Source organism: Argiope bruennichi, chromosome 7 (genome assembly GCF_947563725.1).
Source record: "Argiope bruennichi chromosome 7, qqArgBrue1.1, whole genome shotgun sequence".
Taxonomy (NCBI): domain Eukaryota; kingdom Metazoa; phylum Arthropoda; class Arachnida; order Araneae; family Araneidae; genus Argiope; species Argiope bruennichi.
The window spans coordinates 50202099-50227806 of NC_079157.1; the positions used below are offsets into that span (position 1 = coordinate 50202099).

The following is a 25708-nucleotide window of genomic DNA, read 5'->3' on the forward strand; positions in this document are numbered from 1 at the left end:
TGGAGAGAATGAATTTGATACAGATAGACATAATTCCAAAAATGTGTTTTTTGGACTTATGAAGATTTAAAACATGGAGATTCATCAGTTCGGAGAAGCGAATTCGGATTATTTGAATTGCAATGCTTCTCTCTATATACGGTGGTAAATAGTAAAAAGGTGGTTAGTAACATCTAGCACTAATTTGTGCATCTGTATCAAAGTTTCAGTAAAATTTGTCAACCAGTTTACTGTTTATCCGTCTGTACTTTTACATCCATGTTAACGCGGTAACTCAAGGGCACAATTGCTTATATAAATGAAATTTGGTGCGTGATTTTGTGATTGCAGTTGTAGTTTCGAGTCATATCAATCAATCGGCTGATAAAAAGGCGTTCAAAATAGTGTGCTAAATTTTCTTCACTATATTAAGAAGCAGAAAAAGTTCATGTGTTGGACTAAAAATAAAAAGCTGAGTATTCGTGGTGTTCAGTTTCTTGTCCAAAGAAAAAATTCACATATAAGGATAAGGGAAGGATAATGTCTTAATTGAGAAGAATGCAAGAAGATTTTGCGGAGACCTCTCCCGTTGATTTTATCTATGGATCATGTCTACATTACGGTATTCAGACTATTTTAACTATTTCTAAAATAATAATGGGCTTAAATTTTGTTTAGTTATAATTATTTTTATGTCCCTTAAACCGTTCTTAGCTATATTATGTTACCTTATAGTTAAAAATTGAAAAAAAAAATCAACTAGATTCTGAGTCCGAGTTTTGAGACAAACGATAGAATGTATTTTTTGGGGGGAATTAATATAAAACGAGAAATTTGTAATCTCATTTGTATCTCTTTTGTCTTGACAAAGTATGGAAAACAATGCATTTTTGTATTGAAAACAATTTTTTAACTCTCGGTAATATCTTCCTCGTTTTGATTTCATTGAAGCAAAATGCATTTGTTTTCAATCTAGAGGCAAATGTTTTTATAGAGACTTTTAGATTTTAGATTTAGATAATGTATGGATAAAAAAAAATTAGCTAGTATTGTTAAGTGCATATTAAAGAAACCTAATTTGCATACTGTAAGGAAATTAATCTGTTTCCTTAACATGTGTCTTAGTAATTTAAGATAATCTGAGAACTTTCTATCCACAATTTTTCTCCAAAATGCGAGATAAATATCGAAACCAGAAAGGTGAAATGAATTAAAACTGGTATAACATTTGATAAAAATTTAACTATTGAGCAGCAGTGTTTGTGAAAGTATTTATCCTACATACAGTGGCTCCCAAAATGGAGTATACACTATACATTTTCTTCTTTTTGATTTTACCATTCCTATTTATGGCTAATATTTATAAGAACGACAAAATGTACATTAACAAAAGTATTAGGCTAAAAAACAAAACGGAGGAATCAATAATATTTTTATTACAGTAAATTTTATGTCAAAGTTGCAAATTCCAAAGTCACAAAATTGAGTATACACCTTATAAAATATGCGACTTGACTACCATTATTTATTTCTAAATGAATAAGTAAAGTAGTTTTGTTACTTTAATTGGCAATCATTGATTTCCAAGCGAAAACAAACGTTTTGGTTATCATAATGAGTTCTAAAAATGAAACAAATGGTGAAATTCGGAAACTTGTTATTCGATTGTCTGAAGATGGTAAATCTCTACGAGAAGTTACAAGGAAAATTCAACGCAGTCACGGATGCGTTCAAAATATTATCCAGAAGTATAAAATGTATGGACAAATTGCTAATAAACTTGGAAGAAAAGAAATCCTCAGTGCCACGACCAAGAGAAGAGTTATTCGAGAGGTAGCAAACAATCCTAAGGTGAGTGCTACAAAAATTGTTCCATCTACTTCAAGAACAATGGGAAAGTGTGTTTCTGCAGAAACAATTCGAAGAGTAATTCGAAAAGCAAATTATAATGTAGCAATTTATATAGCGTAGCCAGAACAAAACCATTCATTTCCAAAGTAAATTGAGAGAAAAGAATTTCATTTGCTAAAAGTCATATTTCAAAGCCTCCTGATTTCTGAAATCAAGTAATATTCAGTGACGAAAGTAAGTTCAATGTTTTTGGTAGTGATGGTCGATGTTATGTTTGGAGAAACCACAATTCTGAACTTCTTTCTAAAAACACCAATCCTTCTGGCAAGCATGGAGGTGGTTCACATCTTGTATGCGGCTGTATGTCTGCAAAAGGAGTGTTAATTTAGTTTTCACTGATGGAATCATGGACAAAATTAAATATTTGGATATGTTGAAGAACAATTTAAAACAAAGTGCCCAGAATTTGGGTTTAGGGTCAAGTTTTTTGTTTCAACAAAATAATGACCCGAAACATACAGCTAAAATAGTTAAGTTATGGTTGTTGTATAATTGTAAAATGCAATTGCACATCTCTCCTCAATCTCCAGATCTCAATGTGATTGAAAATTTGTGGGCACAATGAGAAAAATTAGTTCAAAAACACGATATTAGGGGCAAGGAACACTTAAAAAGAGTATTACAAGAAGAATGGTCGAAAATATCAGGCGAAACAACTCAAACTCTTGTCAATTCAATGTCACACCGTTTACAAGCTGTTCTAAATGCAGACGGATAGCAACAAAATATTAATTTATCTTTTTCTCTTTTTGTTGACAGATTTTGCTAGATTTATACTCAATTTTGCGACTTTGGAATTTGTAACTTTGACATAAAAATTACTGTAATAAAAATTTTATTGATTCCTCCGTTTTGTTTTTCAGCCTAATATTTTTATTAATGTATATTTTGTCATTCTTATAAATATTAGCCATAAATAGGAATGTTAAGATCAAAAAGAATAAAATTAAAGAAGAAAGAGTATAGTGTATACTCAATTTTGGGAGTCACTGTATATTATGAAAAAATTACGATACAGCTATTCTTCGCCATGATTAAATAAGGTCACATATTACGACTTGCTAAACCTAGTTTAAACTAGATTCTTTTAATTTTATTTTGTGGCAAAAAGTGAAAAAGATTATTAGGCTTTCATAATATTAACTAAATTAAATATTTATTATTTTTACTAAAACTATTATCTGGGACCAATGGGTGTTATCTCCCTAAAATTTTCTCGTACTTTCTGATAAAGATTTTATAACAGTGAATGCCTCGTATGGCATTGGCGTACAATAGTTACCTCTCGTGGGAATTTAGCATTTTTGCTCAATTTATCTAGTCATATTTGACAATTAATCCTTGGCATACGATTAAAAGTAGCGGAAAATCGAAATTTGTGTTTTAGACGCGTTTTACTAATCGATTGCAATAAAAATTTAACACAAAAACTATATTTATAGTCACAAAATCTCACACCAAATTTGGAAAATTTAAATCATTGCATTTTTGAGTTATCGCGTTTTTTTGTTTCTCAAAGTACACAACGACAGACAGTCAACCCGTTGTTGTATTTGGCTCAAAATTTGACAGGTGTCTACACTAGAGATGATAAATCTGTGAATCCAATTTTATCCATCAAGCCCTCTTCATATTTTTAGATATAGTTTTAATTTATATTCTAACAGCTGGGCAGACAGACTTTTTCTGAATGGAATTCGCTTAAAATTTGAAAGAAATCTGCAAAATTAGGTGAAGACAATATGCCAAATTATCCATCTAGTTCAAAATATTGTTACGAATCTGTGATGTTGCTTCCTAGCATAGTTGGTTCCATAGGAGGTCCTAGAGCTTGGAGACAAACTTGGCGACCATTTGGCGACGAATTTGGAGACTTTGGCGCCAAAATAGATTATACCCGAAACATCGAGAATTTTCTCGATCCGTCCAGTGGGAACCGAGTTACGCCTCGAACGTTCCTGATTGGTTGAGAGGCTTCTAGCCCCGCCTCCTGAGACCTATAAAAGGAAGCAGCCGCAGCTGCCGGGGTGGTGAACCGGGGGTGAATTGAGTCGTCGTCGGAAGCGACAGAGAAGAGTGTCGTGGACCAGTGAACAGTAGTCGAAGAGTAGTCGGAATCGACGGTAAAGAACTGGCCTCCCAGAGCTAAGCGGAGCAGCGACGGAGTGAAGCTAGTGCTGAACTGAGCTGTGCTCTACTGTTTGCCTGTCTTGTTATATGCTGTTGTATGCAGCACGTCTCGGCAGAAGATAATCGTCTTGTGTGCTGTATATAGTTGTCGTCCTTGTGCTGTCCTGTGTGTCTTCGTGTAAATAAACGTCGTTGTTTTATTTTCTACTGCCGCCTGGTGATTGAGCGTTCTTCACACCATATAACATCCACTATCCAAACGAACCCCGGAAATTTCGTAACAATATTCTTGAGTTGTTTTTGTCACAGACCGACTTTGCTCAAAAATGTGTTTTTTGAACTCAGGAAAATCTGAAACGTGGAGACTGGTCAAAATCCCGAGTTCGAATTTTTTGATGATTACAATACGTTCTCTGTACTACGTATCCGATAAAGTAAAAAGAGGTATAATTAATTATTGGTGTACTAATTGCTTTTACTTAGCCTGTTTTGAAACACTGACTAGGATGATCACATTTTTTTATGGAATTATTGTTTATTGTTATAATAATGCTTATTTTTTATTATTTATCGCATTATTTGAAATAGCATCAGAGGTTATCGGTTTTTGAAACCTAATTATTGGATTGAATGTTGATAACTATTACTTCATCTGTTATTTGAAACACTGATAAAGGTTACGTTTTTTATCGAATTAATTGTTGAATTGAATGCTTATTTCTATTACTTTGCAAGTTGTTTGAAACAGGAACTTAGATTATTAGATTTTTAAAACACTAATTATTAAATTAAATTATGATTCTGTTAATTTGTTTTTGAAACTCTGGTAAGAGTTATCATGTTTTTAATGATTGGTTTGAAAGTTTATTGCTGTTACTTGCCACGTTATTTATAATGATGACACAGTTTGACAGGTTTTTAAAATATTAATTACTAGATTGAATGATGATTAACTGCATGTTACTTGAAATGGTGATAAAAGTTATCGTCTAATATATAAAAATCTCGTGTCACGGTGTTTCTGTTCGTACTCCTCCGAAACGGCTCGACCGATTTTTATGAAATTTCTTATTTGTATTTGGTAGGTATGAGAATAGGTCATAAAATATATTTCATAACGCTAGGTAATTAGGGTTCCCTATCCAGAATTTTTTCTCAAAGTGAATGGACAACAGTATCCTACATATAAAGATGCATGCCTTGCACTCGGCTTGCTCGAAGACGACAATCACTGGGACGATATGCTTGCTGAAGCAGCATTTGGCTGTGCAGCAACACAAATTCTTTTACTATTCGTTATAGTGTTGACTACATGTTATCCAGGACGAACAGACACGTTGTGGGATAAGCACAAAGATTTACTGACTGACGATATATTGCATCGAATTCGTACACGGTGCAACGATCTAACGATTACATTCAGCGACGCTATGTACAAAAAAGCATTGATTGCTGTCGATGATCTTTGCGTTGGCATTGACAGTTTTCCACTCAGTCATTTCGGTATGAGTTCGCCAAATCGAAGTGCATCTAATTTAACGGACACCGAAATGAATCGTGAACTGCAGTACGATACTGCAGAAATGGCAAAGATTGTTACTTGCAGTGTCCCACTACTGATGCATGAACAAAAAATCATTTACGACAGCATTATGCTGGCAGTTTCGGCAGGACAAGGTGGGTTCTTTTTTTTTATGCACTAGGTGGAATTGGCAAAACATTTCTCATTTCGCTAATTCTCGCCGAAATAAGATCTAATAATGGCATCGCATTGGCCGTTGCATCATCTGGCATTGCAGCAACTTTATTGGATGGAGGCAGAACAGCCCATTCAGCATTTAAGCTGCCACTGAATATTCAAAATAACCCAGACGCAGTGTGCAACATAAAAAAACAATTGTCCATGGTCACGGTATTGAAAAAATGCAAAATTATCATCTGAGAGGAATGCACTATGACACACAAACATTCCCTTGAGGCGTTGAACAGAACACTCAAAGATATAAAAATCAACAACAAACAATTCGGTGGCACTCTGTTACTCCTTTCAGGACAAACACTTCCCGTCATTACATGTTCAACGTACGCTGATGAAATCAACGATTGCTTGAAATCATCGCCGCTGTGGTGTAATGTTGAAAAAGTCCAGCTAAAAATAAACACGCGCATCCAAATGCTACAAGATCCATCTGCTGACGCATTCTCTGACCAATTGTTAGATATCGGCGATGGAAAAGTTGCTGTCTATGAAAATACTGGATGCATAAAATTGCCCACTCATTTCTGCATTATCGTTGATTCGCAAAATGCTCTCATTGACCGCATATTTCCCGATGTACGCACACAATACATAAATCATGCGTGGTGGCAGAAAGAGCTATTTTGGCAGCAAAAATTATGGGCGTTGACGATTTAAACTTCAAGATACAGTAGTCGTTGCCAGGCGACTTGGTATCATACAAATGGATCGACACAATTTGCGATGCTAACGAAGCTGTAAATTATCCAACAGAGTTTCTGAACTCACTGGATTTGCCAGGCATGTCATCATACCTTCTGCGACTGAAAGTTGGATCTCCGCTTATTTTTCTTCGGAATTTGAACCCACCATGGCTGTGCAATGGCACGCGATTGGCCATTAAAAAATTGATGAAAAACGTTATCGAAGCCACCATTTTGAATGGCAAATTCCGAGCCGAAAATGTTTTGCTGCCCCGAATTCCAATGATTCTCACAGACGTGCCAATTGAATTTAAACGTGTTCAATTCCCTATTAGATTGGCATTCGCAATGACAATCAATAAGTCGCAAGGCCAAACGATGTCTGTTTGCTGCTTCGATTTAGGCACACCATGTTTTTCATACGGACAATTGTACGTGGCATATTCTCGCGTGGGCCTACCATCGAGCTTATTTGTGTTGGCTAAAGACGTACTGAGAAAAAATATCGTACACTCAATTGCACTTCGAAATGAATATTGATTTTCTTTGTTTCATTTTTATACTTTACGACAAAAAATATATTACTTTTTTCACTTTATGTTTAACTTTTAAGAGATCAAACAATGTACATGTTCAATACGTTAATGAGATATATTGTATTGAGAAAATGAATGGTTGTTTTTTTTGTTTTTGTTTTTATCGGCGATCATCGTCTACGGCGCTCCATTCCTGTCTTTCTGTCATAGCTCCCATCCCCACACACTTACAATACATTCGTTATTTTTAATTAACGACCCAAATACTCATTAGAGATAATTTATATGACAGAACAACGTTTGCCGGGTTAGCTAGTATTTTTATACATTTATTATTGGCTTGAATGTATATTGGAGTTTCTAAACTTGTTATTTAAAATAGTATAAACAAGTAATATATATAAAAACCAATTTTAAGTCAATTCATACTTAGGTCAACAAAAAAAAATTATTTTAGTTATTACTTTTTATTAAATAATTACAATTAATATAAATATGTATGTACATATGACAGAATGACACTATTAAGTGGCAAAATAGAGCTTGGCGACCATTTGGCAACATAGTGACGGATTTGGCGACAAAATAGAAATTACTGGACAAATTTAATGAATTAATATTTGAAAAAAAAAAAAAACTGTATTAACATCGTGTCATCCACTACAAGCTTAAAAAAATGTATTTGAACTTGAGTGGATGAATAAAACAAACAATTTTATTAACAATTGAAAATTATAACAAGCTATATATATAGAGGGAGAGTGTGAGCTAATAGTAGGAATTGAAGAAAAACAAAAGCGTATTTTTACGGCATTATTTATTGCTTTGAATTCATATCAATTACTGATACTTAGTATGTTTCTTGAAATGATAACAAACTTTATCAGGTCTCTGTAACGATGAGGCCTTTTGGATTGTATGTATTTTGCTGTTATTTTACATGTTGTTTGAAATGATAATAAAGAACGTCTTGTTTTTAATCATTAATTATTGGAATAATTATTTTATATTTATTAATTATAGCATCAATCACATTATAACATTAATTATTGAATATATAATGCTTTTATTTAGCACTTTTATTTACAATAGTTCTAATTTCTAATTTCAGAGGCATAATTAAATTTTTGTATTATTAAACTTTTTAGGTACTTACGTACTATCGCGACTACGCCAACTTTCAGGATAATTCACCAAATTGGCAACCCTGATTTTCCAAGTGTCTAAGGCGTTGAATTGGGAATTTTAATATTGGCGATATTGAATTTTATTCAGTGTCGCCAATATGGGTGCGACAGTACGTAAGTGCCAATTTATGAGATACACAATGACAAAAGTCTACGGATGAAAGCAAAAACATAAAAGGGAAGAACAATCGATAAAAAATAGAAAATAATTAATTTTAATATGAGTTGTTTGTACATCATATATTTTTACATGTATTTGGCGTTGTGGAATCATTTGGTGGCAACCCCAATGATTTGGTGTCTGACCAAGTACATCCACCAATAGGGTGAGATGTATTTATCACAGATGACTTCTGAGAATCCAGCTCTCTTGATTTTGACGGCGGTGTCGCGATCCAGCGTGCAGCCGTTGAAGAATAGGAACCAGATGGGGTTGATGAGGCGCTGAATCGATAATCCAAACTCATTCGAAGGATAGCATACATGCTCTAAGAAAACGTACTTTCCACCCTGTCACAATAAAAAAACAACAACATTTAATAAATTGATCCGTGAGGGTGAAACTTTGTACTTATTTACATCAATCCATTGAGGCACAGAATATAAAATTACTGAATTTAGATGGAAATTGTTTGACTTAAATTAAATATACAATGAAATGAAAATGATAAATCATTCATTTTTTTATACATTTGTGCACAAGTTAGGAGGTGGCTTCATTTGAAGCCCTATGGCAAATCTTAGCGACATATACGGCTGAGAAAAAAAAATAAAAAGATAGGTGAACTCATAAGAAGACGCTATGCCTCAAAGAGTTAAACTCTCTCAACAATGAATAAAAGCAACTTTCTGCTAAATTCTTAATGTTTGCATTTAATCATCTTGAACTTTCTATTAATTGCCCATTGTTCCAAATTACCTCATGCTCATGTGACTACTAAACAAAGTTCCAATAAAAATAACTTGTCAGACATATTAGAATATTTTTAATATAAAATATATTTTATATGGATACTTTTCGAGTTATTATATGGTTAAAATATTTTCCTAACTCTTTTCATTTATTATTATTACCACTCAGGATACATATTAAGGAAATTGGCAAAGGACATCTGTCTTAGATACACAAAAAGGAAGGATTTTTTCCCTTTAATAGAGTAAAAGGCATCTGCTTAAATTATTGCTTATGAATGATTGACAGAAAACATTCATTCATAAACATTATTATTAGATTATTATTAGTATTTCTTATTAGATGATATTGTTATTTCTTATTAGATGATATTATTATTTATTAATAGATGATTGACAGAAAACTGATCATTCCGAAATCTTTTTTATGGAACCCTTCTTATGAATGTCAAACTCATTTCTTCAGATTTTAATCCTGAATTGCGTGACGAAATCGCCCTTTTCCCCTTTTTCATGTTCACTTCAAAAGTAGATGATCCATATTTATATGTAAATTTTCTTTACGGTCCTTTACGGACATGGGGGACTTACGGGAATATGAGCTTTATGGAACTAGTTACATGGGCAATGGAATAGTTATATATATTTTTATCTAACTCAGTATTTTGATTGCCCATTATCGTTCAATATTCATGGAGATGAAAGATTTATAAATGATAAAGTGGGCAATAAAATAACCAGATCCAGATCCATGGTTCAGAAAACTCAACACTAAATGCTGTTGAATTAATCTAGGTTTCATAGTTCATCCAATGGTCATAGGTAATATGATCTGGGGTTCAGAAAGCTCAACCCTAATTGCTATTGAAGTATCGTGGAACCTTGAATGCTGTAATTAATTTTCTTTAGATGATTATAATTCAATGTTTGTAACAAAATTATGATATGATCATGTTAAGTCCACATCATACATTTGTTGTAATTGAAGCGCATTTGTTGCTATTTCATAGCCGAATTTATTTAAAATTCATTGTCAATATCATTAATATTTAAAAAGCAAATGTTTTGCAACATAGTTTTTTACTAATTGACTTAATCTTTTAGGAAATGTTAATGGAATTTACTAGATTCTTTGACATAACTCTCAGTGAAAAATTCTTTAATCTCAAGATGGCAGAATTATAGTTTTTCAGTTGAACACCAAAAAGAAATCAAATAGGTCATTTTCATTTAGATGTCATAAAGTTTATCACAACGTAGGTTCTACTTTCTGAAATTTTAAGGTGCTAAAAATGATTTAAATGTGAAACACTTACGGGCTTCAAGACTCTTCTGACTTCTTTGAGTACAGCCATGGAATCGTCACAGGAACAATGGAGATAGGTAGAGACGACCACGTCCAGAGAACTGTCTGCAATATCACTCATGTTCTCTGCAGGTTGAATGACGGTCCTCTGGTAAGAGATGTGAGGGAATTTCTTGGCATTTTTGGCGTAGAATGACTCGAAGAACTTGTTCTTGTCTAGAACCGTGAGATTGCAGTTTTCAGGATAGAATGCCAGGTTGGGACCTTCCCCTACTCCTATCTCCAGAACTTCCAGGGGCACGTCCTTGTTGCGGTCGGCTACGCAATCCTTGAGGATTTGGAAGACCTTCCTGCGGGGAGGGATGGTTCGGGGCTGGAAGATGGGACCGATGATGTACACGAAGAACCACGAGAAAAAGGAACTTCTGAAGGTCTTGCTGAAGAATAACATGAGGGTGAGAGGTATGCCGATGGTAAGAGCAGCCATCCACCAGAGGCTGCACAGTACAAACCAGCTCAATGTGATAAGGGCTCCAAAAATCATGATGGTGAATAGGGAATGATGTGATATGATATCTTCTGCAAGAGAAGAAGTAATTCCATCAGTCAAGAATTGTCTAGCTATCAATTAGCTTTTAAATGAAAAGATGTCAGTTCGTGGTCACATGATAAATGTATCTACATTACTCTCAAATTCCAAATTTCAGGTTGGTTGATGCTATAATACGACAATGTGTCTTGTTTACTTTTGCAAGAGGCGCGATGGATTTGAAAATTAAATTGGCGTTATGTTATAGGCAGGTATCAAATAAGCATAAATTTATTACAATGAAATGATTTGAAAATTTTAATTATTCGATTAAAAGTCTCTTGATAGCTCTGATGATAAATGATTTACATAAGTAAAAAGGTAAATTGATTAGAAATTTTATAAGTAAGAGAATCTCAAAATAATATTAATACGATAAAGAAATATACATATAATATAGGATTTGTCATTAATTTCTTTCTGAGATAAATTTTTTTGGTACTTGTCAGTTATAACGATGACCAAAAAGCTCCAAGAAAAAAGTTCGCCAATTTGGCGATTTCATTCGTCAAATTATATAACATATGACTCGCACATTCAAAATTTTTCCTAATCTATACTTATAATAAAGCTCAATGTGTGTGTGTGTGTGTTGGCGCTCTACAGGCCAGGTCATTTGACATACAGCTATCAAATTTGGTACATGTATACCTTAGAGGTCGGGAATGTGCACATGGGGTCCCTTTTTTTGGAAATTTTAATTAGAATTTAAATTATTAATTAAAAACTAACTTTCCCGCTAAAAAAATCTTCCATTTTCCCCACCGCCAAATGAGTAAGGCTTCAATTTTTTTCTTCCAACACTAATGAGGCTAGGGTTAATATTTTTCGGCGGATTATTTCAAACGATTCTGTTTATTTTCTTAATGTTTGATGCATAATAAAATTAAACATTGTTAATTAATCCATGTTTCAGATTCATTCTGAAGTTCTTTTGAATTAAAATAACACAGAATAAAGGAAATTAAAAATGTATAATCTGCATAGCGTTACCCCAACTGGCGTAGAAAAATTCACGCATTTGCGTTACCGGAGCTGGCGAAGAAAATTCACGCATGCGCACTGTGTTCTGATTGTTGCCATGACAACCGTTATCAACGGATGATTTAAATTATTTTTAGGTTATTCGCATGCTTTTGTAAGTAAATTGTATTTATGTTAGTTATATATTTTTTGTATATGCTTATAGTTTTAAGTACATCGTTTTTTAAGTAGATTTTTTTAACCTGTTTTCAATTATTTAATTTATTTTTAGGTTAGTTGCATGCTTTTGTAATTAAATTGTATTTATGTTAGTTATATATTTTTTTGTATATGCTTATAGTTTTAAGTACATCGTTTTTTAAGTAGTTTTTTAAACCTGTTTTCGACCGATTATTTTAAACGATTCATGTTATTTTCTTAAAGTTTGATGCATTTAAAATTAAACATTGTTAATGAATCGATCTGTTCATGATGAATCTGAGAAAATTTTGTTGACAAATTCTTGAGATATTACATAAATTAAGAAAGATATTCTTTAGTGCCCATAAAGTTTAAACGCTCAGTGACTCTATTATCAGTAATCATATTATTAAAAAAAAAATGCTTTGTTTCAGTAAAAAAATATTATTATATTAATTGCAGATTAATCCTTTACACTTTAATTTAAAGCATAAATTCTACGAGGGGTAACAGAAAATTAGAGAGATACATATCACGTTATGACTGAAGGCCTTTATAATATTATGAGTGAATTATATGACTATCAAAATTTGAAGTTTTAAAATATTTTGCTGAAGAATCTATTAAAGTTGGAATTGCATAAAATATTTAATTATTAAAATTTTAACGAACATTAAGATTGGCGAACCGGCTGGTCGCCAAAGGCGACTAGTAAATAATAATTTCTCTTGAGTATATTTTTATAATTTGGCGAATTTTTTTCTTGGTGCTTTTTGGTCGCCCGTAAAACAGAATTGCACTTTTTTTTTTTTTTTTAACATGACTTCAAATTTGACATTTATCTTTTTTTCTAATGATAAATGCTGAAAAAGGAAGATTTTTCAAGGGTTTAAATAAATGTTTAATCAATCAATTAAAATTAATCGAAATTTCAATATTTCCTTCGATAATTTCCGGGCTTATTCAGAAGTAAAAATTGTTTTCACGTGAATTAAATTACCTTTACCTTTTAAAAAATTACCTGGTGAATCAAAGTGAGCAGTGGACTGTACTTACGCTTAAACTTCTTTATTTACACTATATGTACTCCTTTTGCGGTGAGTAGTTCATATATAATACATGGCTGATTGTGGTTGGCTTTGTTAAGCCTTACAAACTGAAGTTGTTTACAGCTTCTGTGAGGGGCGGGGAGCCGATGGGGGTCAACGTTCTAATGAACCCCTGAAAGATTCGACCGAAAGGGCGGTAAAGGGGTTGCCGTAATTTCAAGATTGCCAAGTGTGGCTTTAAGCGACATTCGCGTGAACATTACCTTTTGAGTGAAAAGCAACTTATTATTGTACAATTTTTTATTAATTGCAGCAAATATTTCATTAAAAAATTATAAACGATAACAATATTTTATTGCTGTAATAAAATTCAAACCATCTCGAATCAAAATTTCATTCGGGTTTTTATGCTAATATTAAAATTTTGATAAAAAAATTGTTTTCTGTAGACAAAAACAGAATTTTCACTTTCTCTGGATATTCATTTTGTAAACCGTGTGATTTATATAATAAAGAATACGAAAGCGGATTCAGTCAAGCCTGACTAAAACAAGAAAAATGAATCCAAGTCCGAAGTAATATCATGTCACATTGTTTCGGACTTGAAGTTACTTCAGGAGATTTTTATCAATGGTTCATTCTTCGAATAGAATGCAGCGAAAGAAAATTACAGCTTTTATTTTCTTTCACCTTTTTCTTTTCTTTCCTTATCTTTTTTTGAGAGAGAAAACAACAACAAGAAGAAAGGTTATCATCTCAGGTTGACCGCTTGAATTAGGGTGACTTGAAATAGGATTGCTGGCATTGAAGGTTTACTTTACGTGGTTAACATAACTCTGAAAATGGTGTTTCTGTAGTATGGATTGGTGAGAAATTTACAGATTTGAATTTCTAATATGATTTATTTAAAAAAAAACTCTTTTTCCAGACAATTTTGTTTTATTAAAAAAATGTGAAAAATACAAATTAAAAACAGTTTGTTAAGTTTAGGTTCAGATAGTTTCAAAAGAATTATTTCCCGTTTAAGCTTTTTCATTGCATAAACTAATTTAAAAAATAAATTTGAATAAATAAGAATTGTCGTTATTTATCAAAATGTTGAATATCTATCCAAACGATTTTTATTAAACTTATATGAAATGAAAATTAAAGATCATTTGTTTGATAAACAGCCAAATTAATATTATAAATACAATATTACTATTGAATAAATAATTATATTATTATTTATTATTTATATCTTTTAGTTATATGAATTATCTTAAAATCATATTTTAATCAATCTAAATTGTAAAAAAAAAAAATTGCCGGTATTTTTTAAATTATTAATAATATTTTAAAAGAATGTCAGCCAAACGATTTTATTTTGTTAACAAAAATTGTGAATTAAAAAGAATTTTTTCGATACATTTGGATTAAGTTACTTAGTATTAATATAAGAAATCCTTTTTTTTAAAAAAAATTGAGTTGGAATCAATTGAAAAAATCAGAATTTAGTCATTAAATTGATTAAAATCTGTTTTTAAAATTAATTGTTAAAGTCTTTTCATAATTATTAAATTGTTAAACATTTTGAAAGAGCCTTTTTTTTCAACGTATTTTATTAAAAATATTAAAATGTAAATTAAAACTATTCACTTGATAATTTTGCTTTCAGATAGTTAGTCCTAATATAATCGTTTGTGGTTTTTGCTTTTTCGTTCCACGCATTAAATTTAAAAACAATATCTAAAACGAATTTTTCTTGCTCAACGATTTAAATGTAAGAAGATGTTTATTTTATTTTATTTATAGTATTTGATTCAGCATGCACTGAATGCGATTCAATATCTCTGAAAATAACTTTTGATAACTAAAAAAAAAAAAGAAAAAGGAAATATTACAACGTACTTTTGAATAGAAAATTAAACTCTTTTGTTCTTATGAAATTTAATAACAGAACGACTTTCAGTGCTTTCAAGAAATATTTTTTGTTTAAAACTGCGTTAAGAGATGAGAGCTAGTTACTATTTCATGCAAATTTAATTATTTTTGAAAGGAGAAAATAGAGGATTTTCAGGAGCTTTTATTATGCAGATATTTTTAGTTGAGAAATGAAGTTGAATCTAATTGGTATGTTTAAAATTAAGATTAAAGACTTTTGAAAATTTAATATTTTTTGCTAATAAATTCTTATACTAGTTGTTCATATTAAAATGCAGCAAAGATGGAATATTTGAACTCTAGAATAAAAATAGTCACTTAGTGATGGGCGGCTTTTGTAAAATTTAAAGTATTCTATAAAAATAAAATATTTGATGTTTTATTTTTCGAAGATGATAAAAGTTGAAGATTTAGATTTTTGAAAGAAATTCATTTCAATTTTATATTAAGGTAAAAATAAAAATAAAAAAATGAAAGAGTTGAATTAGTGATTCAAAATTTTATAGCAAATGAAATAAAAATAAAGTTTGAAAATTTTTAACTAAACGTTTAAATTTCTGATTCGATTTTTAAAAACATATTTGGCGAAATATGAGTAAATTTTTTTTATTTCATATTTTTGCCGAGATAATTTACTTAATACTTTTACACTAATTTAATTTAATTCATAAACTGTTATTTTTATGTTTTAAAACTATAAAATTCCAAGGAATCAATAATTGAAATAAAAAGAAAATTTTCAGTATTTAAACCGAAATGAAGCTGAAGAAACTTACTAACCTTTTTAATTTACTGCCGTTGTTAAAAATACTTTTCTAACTGTAAATTACTAATATTTTTTATACAATTGTAAATTACTAATTCTAATAAATAAAGGGAGTTAAAAATAATATATTTGCGTGATGTTTTTAAAATTTATTGCTAAAGTAGTTTAAAGCAATTCAAGCTTTATAATTCACAATAGTTATAAGGTAGTTTGATAAGGTACTTTAGGTACCTTAAAGTATCCAAAGGTACTTTAATTGAAATTCCATGTTTTCTTAAAATAAGGAAAAGGTACTTAAAAAAATCCTTTGGAAAAGGGACTAAAATTATAAAAATTAGAATAATAATTATAAAAATTAGAATAATAATTATAAAAATTATTATTCTAAATTATAAAATTTATTAAAGTTGAGTGGAGTTCTAAAATTACTGATATATAAGTTTATAAAATCGCTAAATAATAGAAAATTTTCTGTCTTAAATCTGATTTTCAGAAAATTCTGTCTTAGTATCTCATTTTCAGATTATTTCTATTAATAATGAAGAAAAATGTCTATATTGGCGTTCTACAGGAGAAGCTATTTAGCCACTATAATATTTGTCAAAAATATTCTTTGGAGGGTGGAAATGTATGTTTTTTTTCATTCCTGAATGATTTTTTTCAAATTTTGATTAATTAAAAAATTATACTATATTTTGACGTTTTTCCATTATGATTCAACTGTCAAAAATATTATTGTTGAGAAATGATTTTTACACTATCTTAAAATTTAAAAAATGCTTTTTACTTGAAACCAATTTAATTGTGTAATTTTCTGAATTTTGGTAATTTAAAAAAAAATAAATTCGTGTGTAATTTTGAACGATAACATTTTTTTTGCAAAGAAATTGAAACCATTTAATTGTCCAATCTAATATTTTAACTCGTTTTGTACTTCCATTGTGGGAAACAAAGAAAAAAAATTGTTTATTACCTGCACAGTTTCCATGTGGAATCAGAAATGAAATGACATTGACTCAAAAGCACAATGTATAATTCTAAATAGATTACCGAGGCTCTTAAAGCTTTGAAGATACTATACTGCAATGGAGCTACGACTCCACTAATAAGGTTCATGTACATAATAAATAAAACAGGTGCATGGCTTTTTGATTAACACAATTTTAAAGTATGCCATATTATACTTAAATGTAATTTGTAGGGTTATGCATGTACGATTTAATTACAGTTTTAAAAAAATCAATCTCAGAGAGCTAGTTGGTCACTAAAGGCGGCTAGTGCTTAATATTGTCATATAAATATTGAATAATACAAAAAAGTTCTAAATTTACATTTTTTAAAACATAGTTTACACTGAAATATGAAGTGAATGAGAGCTTACCTTTGAGGAGGTGTTCAAGCTGATGTGATGGTCCCGTCGTACAATCCGAAATATATATTGACCTAAACACCCTGACGTCACTGAATTCCCGCGAAAGATAAAAACTTATTTCTCAAGGTTTGTGGCATTATCGCTTCCCTTATCTACAGTACGGTTCGGACCCAGTTAATACAAAATCTTTTACCTGACGGATGCGAGCCGTTGGTCATCAACAAGTTGTTTTTCTGTTGCAAAGGGAGACCTTTTCCTTCTAAAGAATCAGAATATGTGGGACAATTTCCTCGACTATTTATTTGCATTGTTTAGGTTTGATTGCTCGATAGAATCTAGTCCGGAAAATTCAAATAATAGGAAAAATAAGTGTTAAGCGTTTGAGATTAACGATTAACAGCTAAAAGCCCCGGAAACTATTGTGCAATGGTTTAACATTGCCATGTATCAGATTAAAGCGTCTGGTGTCTGTACACGTGTCGATAATGCAAGGATCATTCATACGTCAAGTTATTCAAGTTTAGTTTGGAATTAAAGTGACTGACCATAATACTCGAAATATATAGTTAATATAGCATTTTTACTTTCTCGTATCTGAAGTATATTATACGAAGTGGGTTTTTTTTGTATTCAAAGTATAAAAGGAATATACTGTAACAGTAAAAGAGTTCGACTTTGAAATGTAGAGGAATTTCCATGTTTTAAACTTTTCTGAGTCCGAAAAACAACAATTTCGGAATTTTGTTTGTCTAAGAATACAATAATTGAAAAATGGAATAGCTATACGAAAGAAATTTGGTAAGTGGTTTTTATACCAAAGTTAATGATCTCTGTTAAATTTTGATATCTATCAAATAGAAATCTGTCTGATAGTCAAACAAATGCACATGAGCTGGATAATTGAAAGCTTGAACGATCTAGATAAATGAAACTTGGCTTATCATAGAACTGTATCGAATTTTGCACCCAGAGTGAAAGACTGCTTGTTTGTTGATTTAACTATGTAATAAAAATTGAATAATCAAACTATAACAAGCTAGATAAATGACAATGGTATGTCATTCTGATACCAAAACTATTGTATCTGTTTTAAATTTTTTGATTCATCTGCTTTCAGAAAAAAAGTCAGAACATTATTAAAATAATTTCTAAACTCAATACTGTGCAGGATTATGAAAAAGAAATGGAGGAAAAAACTTCTAAGTTTTTTTTATATGTTTTAATATTCTATTTTTTTTAAATGTTATTATTTATTAGCCGCTTTTGGTGACCCACTTGTTCGTCGGGAATACTGGTTATTTTCAATTCCAGTTTAATCACTTAGAAAGAATTTCATTTCTACTATTCTTTCAAATTTTCAGACATTAAATCCATGTTATTTTAATGATCTTATCTACGTTATACATGGACTTTTCAAAGACCAGTCGCATCACATCAAGCGTTATTAAGAATTTAAGAATGCAGTTAACATAATTTTCTCGGTATTTCAAATCTTCTTTTTATTTGTCTATTTATAATTATACTATTTATTCGTTTATTTATATTTATATTATATTATTTTCTATTTCTTCTATTTATTTAAACAATGCAGATATTAAATAGAAACTTTCTTCCTTAGTTTCTTTCCTTAGTTTTCAATAATGAAAAATATCTTGCCTTTAAATACTTGATGCAATAATGATAAAGATTTGAATCTCATGCCAACAATATAATATATTGTTAAAAAGTTGGAAAAAACTCATTTTTTTAAAAAAGAAATTAACAAAATTCAGGAAACTTTTGCATGACGATATAGTTAAAAAGACAGTTTTTTTAAAAAATATTGAGTAGTATTTTAGAAAATTAACTGGGAAAAAAGCCAAAATTCATTTATTAAACGCCTTTATTTTTAATTAATTATAATTCTACTTCAAATTTTTTAAAAAATCACTCCGACATGCACATTTTTATCTTCGGATTTATATATGCACCAAATTTGATAGCTGCAAGTCAAGCATAAATCAAATTTTTGTTCCTATAAAATTTTAACCGTCTTATTAAATATAAATGTGGTTTGAAACATTTTATATGTAACCCAGATATATTCCGTGCATATTTTGTTGCTAATTTTAACCCTTTCTGAGGCCGTGGGAAGTATGCTTCCAACCAAATTTATCAATCTTTGTATGAAATGATGTAGGTTGGCATAAGTTCTGACAAATTTTTTTAGAAAGACAGAAACTTATATGCTTCAGTTCTTTATCTTACACAAAATGATGTGCCTTGATTTGTTACTTAATTATTAATTTACCAAATTAATTAATTAATGAAATGAGTTAAATTAATTATCTAATAAGTTAAATGAATCCCTTTTCTTATTCTAATTTCAAGCCTAAAAATATTTTAACATTATATGACAAGAAAAAAATGGCCCTTTAAAGGGTTAAAACACTTTATTATGATAATGATTTTACGCTGGCATATATTACCTAATTCATATTTTGAAATTTTTAAAAACATTGCTTCCGATCTTTTCTAAAATATCATTAATAAGAATAAAAATGTACTGGATGGTCTCTGCAAAATTTTCTCGTATATTCTCTAATAAAGGTGTTATCCACGTCTTAATATATAAAATTGCATATCTTGGATAAGGCTGAAAATTTGCATGGCATTAGCTATTAATATATACATGAAAAATAATTTATTGGTGTGAATATCTATTATTTTTATTGAATCTATAGTTCGAATATGCATTTTATAAGCCTCTCTTCCGGATTATTGCTCTTACATGCACGTGAAAGAATATTTAGACAGACAGTCAATTAGAAATTTGATACAAAATTTGATAAAAACCAACATTTTAGGGGCTAAATCTGCTTACCAAGTATTAACTGATTGGCTCTTCATGATTCTTAGGTATCGCAATCACTTGCATCCGATCAGCTAGCCATCCAAACTTCCTCTAAATGGAATTTGTTCAAAATTGGATAGAGTTTGATCAAATTTGTAGTTGTTTTGAGCTATCTTGTTCTTCACAGACAGAGTGAAATTATTTGAAAAAAAAAATACATGTTTTATTTTTTTAACTCAAAGAGATTTGAAATTTGGTGATAAATCAAAAATTTTATTACGAATTTTTTGACGATTGCAATACCTTCTCTATACTTCATATACGAGAAAGTCAAAATAATTGCAACACTTTCTCTATATTTCATGCACGAGAGAGTAAAAATAATTGCAATATTTTCTCTATATTTCATGCACGAGAAAGTCAAAATAATTGCAATACTTTCTCTATATTTCATGCACGAGGAAGTCAAAATAATTGCAATACTTTCTCTATATTTCATATACGAGAAAGTCAAAATAATTGCAATATTTTCTTTATATTTCATGCACGTGAAAGTCAAAATAATTGCAATACTTTCTCTATATTTCATATACGAGAAAGTCAAAATAATTGCAATATTTTCTTTATATTTCATGCACGTGAAAGTCAAAATAATTGCAATACTTTCTTTATATTTCATGCACGAGAAAGTCAAAATAATTGCAATACTTTCTTCATACTTCATATACGAGAAAGTCAAAATAATTGTAATATTTTCTCTATATTTCATCCACGAGAAAATCAAACCAATTGCAATACTTTCTCTATATTTCATATACGAGAAACTCAAAACAATTACAATACTTTCTCTATATTTCATGCACGAGAAAGTCAAAATAATTGCAATACTTTCTCTATATTTCATATACGAGAAAGTCAAAATAATTGCAATATTTTCTTTATATTTCATGCACGTGAAAGTCAAAATAATTGCAATACTTTCTCTATATTTCATATACGAGAAAGTCAAAATAATTGCAATATTTTCTTTATATTTCATGCACGTGAAAGTCAAAATAATTGCAATACTTTCTCTATATTTCATATACGAGAAAGTCAAAATAATTGCAATATTTTCTTTATATTTCATGCACGTGAAAGTCAAAATAATTGCAATACTTTCTTTATATTTCATGCACGAGAAAGTCAAAATAATTGCAATACTTTCTTCATACTTCATATACGAGAAAGTCAAAATAATTGTAATATTTTCTCTATATTTCATGCACGAGAAAGTCAAAATAATTGCAATACTTTCTCTATATTTCATGCACGAGGAAGTCAAAATAATTGCAATATTTCTCTATATTTCATGCACAATGAAAACAAAATAATTGCAATACTTTCTCTATATTTCATATACGACAAAGTCAAAAATCATTCGATTCTTCATTAATCATTATTTTTTGACGATTCAATAAATTTTATGTGCAGATTTTTTAGATTTTTTTAGTAATCAAATTATCTTTTGACATGAAAATGAAAGAAAATGATAAGAAAGTTCTGACGGAAAAAACAAGCGTATTCTAAAAACAAAATAATAAAATTGTGCTATTGAAAAACAGTGCATAATTTGACTGAGATTGAAATTATCAATCTTAATTATCTAGAATAATTATATTTGTCTTTATTTACGGAAAACTGACATATTTGTTTTCTTTGAATTGTTTTCCACTCTTAAAATCTACCTATTTTTGATTAAGGACACAGATATAAGAATTGACAACAATCTCTAACTCACGTTTTTGAATGAATCAATACCCAGAAAGAAATTTTTTAATATTTCTTATGAAGGCGCCGATATCACCGGTAGAAAAAAAATAAGAGATAATAATACTTCTAGAAGTCAGCTGTATGTAAAGATGATAGTTAAGATTAATACAGGTTTTAAGATCTGATTTGATATTGGCTTGTATGGGTTAATTATAAAGCAGCAAAAGATATTTTTAATATCATAAATATTTTCATGTTGGCATATTTGTTATGAATTGCTGATACCTGATATAACCATGTGGAATGGTTTCCTCAAAATTTTCTCGCATATTCTCGAATAAATGTACTTATGTATTTGTACTATTAATCACATGCCATTGTTGAAAAATAATTATAAAAGAGTCTATTAGAGCTCGATTTTTGGCGATTAATCGCCATAATGTTACATTTAACATTTAATATTCGTCATTCTATTAGATTCATCGACATTCTATTAGAGCTCGATTTTTGGCGATTAATCGCTAGAATGTAGTTCATACACTTATACCAGAAAAAAGAAGGCTTCTTTTGGGCTTTTTTTTAACTTTTTTCTCCAACCGATTGAAATCGACATTTAACATTCGTTAGTCTATTAGATTCATCGACATTCTATTAGAGCTCTATTTTTGGCGATTAATCTCTAGAATGTTACATTTAACATTCATCATTCTATTAGATTCATTGACATTCTTCATCGACATTCTATTAGAGCTCGATTTTTGGCGATTAATCGCTAGAATGTAGTTCATACACTTATACCAGAAAAAAGAAGGCTTCTTTTGGGCTTTTTTTTAAAACTTTTTTCTCCAACCGATTGAAATCGACATTTAACATTCGTCATTCTATTAGATTCATCGACATTCTATTAGAGCTCGATTTTTGGCGATTAATCGCTAGAATGTAGTTCATACACTTATACCAGAAAAAAAAAGCTTCTTTTGGATTTTTTTTACTTTTTTTTCCAACCGATTGAAATTGACATTTAACATTCGTCAGTCTATTAGATTCATCGACATTCTATTAGAGCTCTGTTTTTGCCGATTAATCTCTAGAATGTTACGAGTCGTTACAAACAGACAGATAAACAGTTAGATGTAAATCCAATCAACATGTGCGGTTTCCGCAGAATTTTCTCGCATACTACCTAATGACGGAGTTATTCCAGAGAACATCTTGCATGGCATTAACGTACTATAATCACGAAATATCAATCTTTGACATGAATTTAGCATTATTACTGAATCCATCAAGGGAACCTTGGCGATTAATCCCTGGTATAAGGTTAATAGTGCCCGAGAATCGAATTTGTATTCTAGATGCATTTTACCCAACTGATTGAAATAAAAGTTCAACATAAAACTACATCTGTAGTCATACCAGATTTGATATATTTAAGTCATTGGGATTTTGAGTTGTCGCGTCTACATATTTCTGAAAACACAGACCGACAGATGGTCAACCGCTTCACGAATTTCGTTCAAACGTTTATCTATAAAATGGAATTACCAATCCTTCACGTCTTCATTCGAAGATTTAAAAATATTTATACACTTTTAAAATATTTACATAAATTTACATCTTTTTGAACAACGAAAATTTTAGTGATATTTTTGAAAGATATCATAAAAGCCTATTTGATATCCTCCAAAAAGGATATCAAACAGGCTTTGAACAGGCTATCAAGGTTTTGGTATCCTTTTGAGGATATCATAGTTTCTGTGATTTTCATTGTGCACAGAAAAATATCGCGTTTGTCCACCTTGCGTTCTGACCTTTAAAAAAATAACCGGAAGTTGGAACAAATAATTACACTTAAGTTCAATGTGACGCTTCGCTGGATACTCTTCGAACTCAGAAATACAAGCGTTGTTATTGTCATTTTTTTTCTCACAGAAGAATTGAAAGGTAACATTTTCGAACAATGGACTTATGAAAGGAAGGTTAAAATCTGTAGAAAGTAAACAACATTCCGTAAAATGGAATGAATTGAAACAGATGGGTGAAAGGGAACAAAACTTTGAGAAAAGATCTGCATTATCGTGCTAATAAACAATCAGATATTTCGGACAAGAATATAATAGAAAAATGAATAATATGAGTGATGATATAGAAAAAATATATTTTGTTAAATTGAAATCACAATGAACTATTATTTCCTTCTTCTCAAGAAAATGTTAAAAAAATCTTATTTTTATATCTGTTATCCACCTTTGACGACTCACTTATTCAATTCAATCTAATTTTGTTTGGATACTTAACTATTAAAATTGAAAGTATTCATTTAAAATTTCTTCTTATTGTAATTTTCATAAGATGGAAAAAATAATTTTTTATGAACTATTAATTGCAGCTCATGTAAATTAAAAAAAGGCGTATCTAAAAAGGTAAAAGTAGAAGTGAAAATCTTGCTCTGGCACTAAAGCCCAAAGAAAGTCATTTCTTAAAAATCATTTTTAACTTTGGCAAAAAACAGGTGATTGAATGGTTTAATGCAATAATAAAATTAGTTAAAATTTCATCATAACATTAAAAGTTTTGTGACAGATTAGGTATCAAATTAAAGTTAAAACATCTTTTAAAATGAAAAAAAATATATATATAGAAATGAAATTAGCATCATTAAAAAGGCAATTTTTTTGAGTTTTAAGATTATGTGGAAACAATTATTTTGAGATAAAGTTTTCGGAAGATATAATTGTAAAATTTCAAACACTTGCTTAATAATTAAAATTAATTGCTTAATAATTAAATTTTTAATTAAAAAATTTATAATAAATATATATATAATAATTTATTATAAAATAATATTTTTAAATAAATATTTTAAATAAAAATAATAAATTTAATTTTTAAATGACGTGGAAGTTGATAGTGATTTTTCTCTTATCTTGGAAAATACATGCTCGCCAAATTTCTTCAAAACTGTACAAAAATTATGAATATTTATATAAAAATTAAAAAGAAAACATTCTCATATATATATATATATATATATATATATATATATATATATATATATATATATATATATATATATATATATATATATATATATATATATATATATATATATATATATAAATTTGTTGAAACAACTATTCCACAAGTTGTATTCTATTCGCCATTTTAAGTTTTTATGCTGGAAAGTTTGAACTAATTACATGATATACAAATAAATTCCTACTCATAACAAAAATTCTTCCTTGTAGTCTGAAGTTCTAAAATATAAAAAATAATTAGTTAGTGGAATTTTTTGAAGAAAATATTGATTTTACTATGCATTCTCCGTTTAAGGACAAATAGTAAAAATAACACTTCTTAACATAATATTTTCATTGAAATTCTTATTCTTATTCTGGCAATAGACATGATGGAATTCGATGCCTAGATTAAGAATTTTCGGCATTAATAAGTAATTTAACAAACAATTATATTTGTTTCAAATAATATATTCCTTGAGACATCATTTAGATCTCATGTTTATATACTTTGTTTTTATTTTCGAAAAGGAAATACCAGTTTCCGAAATCTACTCGATGTCAGCAATCCTTGCTGTTAAGCAATGTGTTTTTACAAGAACTCTATCATGGAATCAAAAATGCAGAGTTATCTCTGTTTTGTTAAAGTCCCTGCTTTGTTCAAAAATGCGATTAAAAAGGACAACCTGTCTTGAAAGGAGAATCTTTTAGATAAATCTCGCAAGTTGAAAATAAACGTTATCACATTCTGTTGTTCTTTGGAGAATAACAGGTTCCTTAGATGCCAACAGATTCTTTAGAGAACGATTTTCAATTGGAAGTTTATTTTGGCTTCGAGGT

General features: G+C 29.7%; 1 protein-coding gene across 1 annotated transcript; it reads right to left on the reverse strand.

The window, feature by feature from the left end:
- Positions 1-8377: 8377 nt before the first annotated feature.
- On the reverse strand, positions 8378-17378 carry LOC129975965 (thiol S-methyltransferase TMT1B-like). Its single transcript, XM_056089273.1, has 3 exons — positions 17276-17378; positions 10414-10982; positions 8378-8695 (listed from the first exon to the last, which is right to left on the reverse strand). Exons 2-3 carry the CDS (start codon positions 10945-10947, stop codon positions 8456-8458), a joined length of 774 nt encoding a protein of 257 aa, XP_055945248.1. The 5' UTR covers positions 10948-10982; positions 17276-17378; the 3' UTR covers positions 8378-8455.
- Between the last annotated feature and the right edge of the window lie 8330 nt (positions 17379-25708).

Excerpts from the sequence above, each read along its gene's own strand:
- LOC129975965 (XM_056089273.1), bottom strand. The coding sequence starts at position 10,947 with ATGATTTTTGGAGCCCTTATCACATTGAGCTGGTTTGTACTGTGCAGC. Across the intron at positions 8,696-10,413 it reads TCAGAAGAGTCTTGAAGCCC|GGTGGAAAGTACGTTTTCTT; the intron begins GTAAGTGTTTCA and ends TTATTGTGACAG.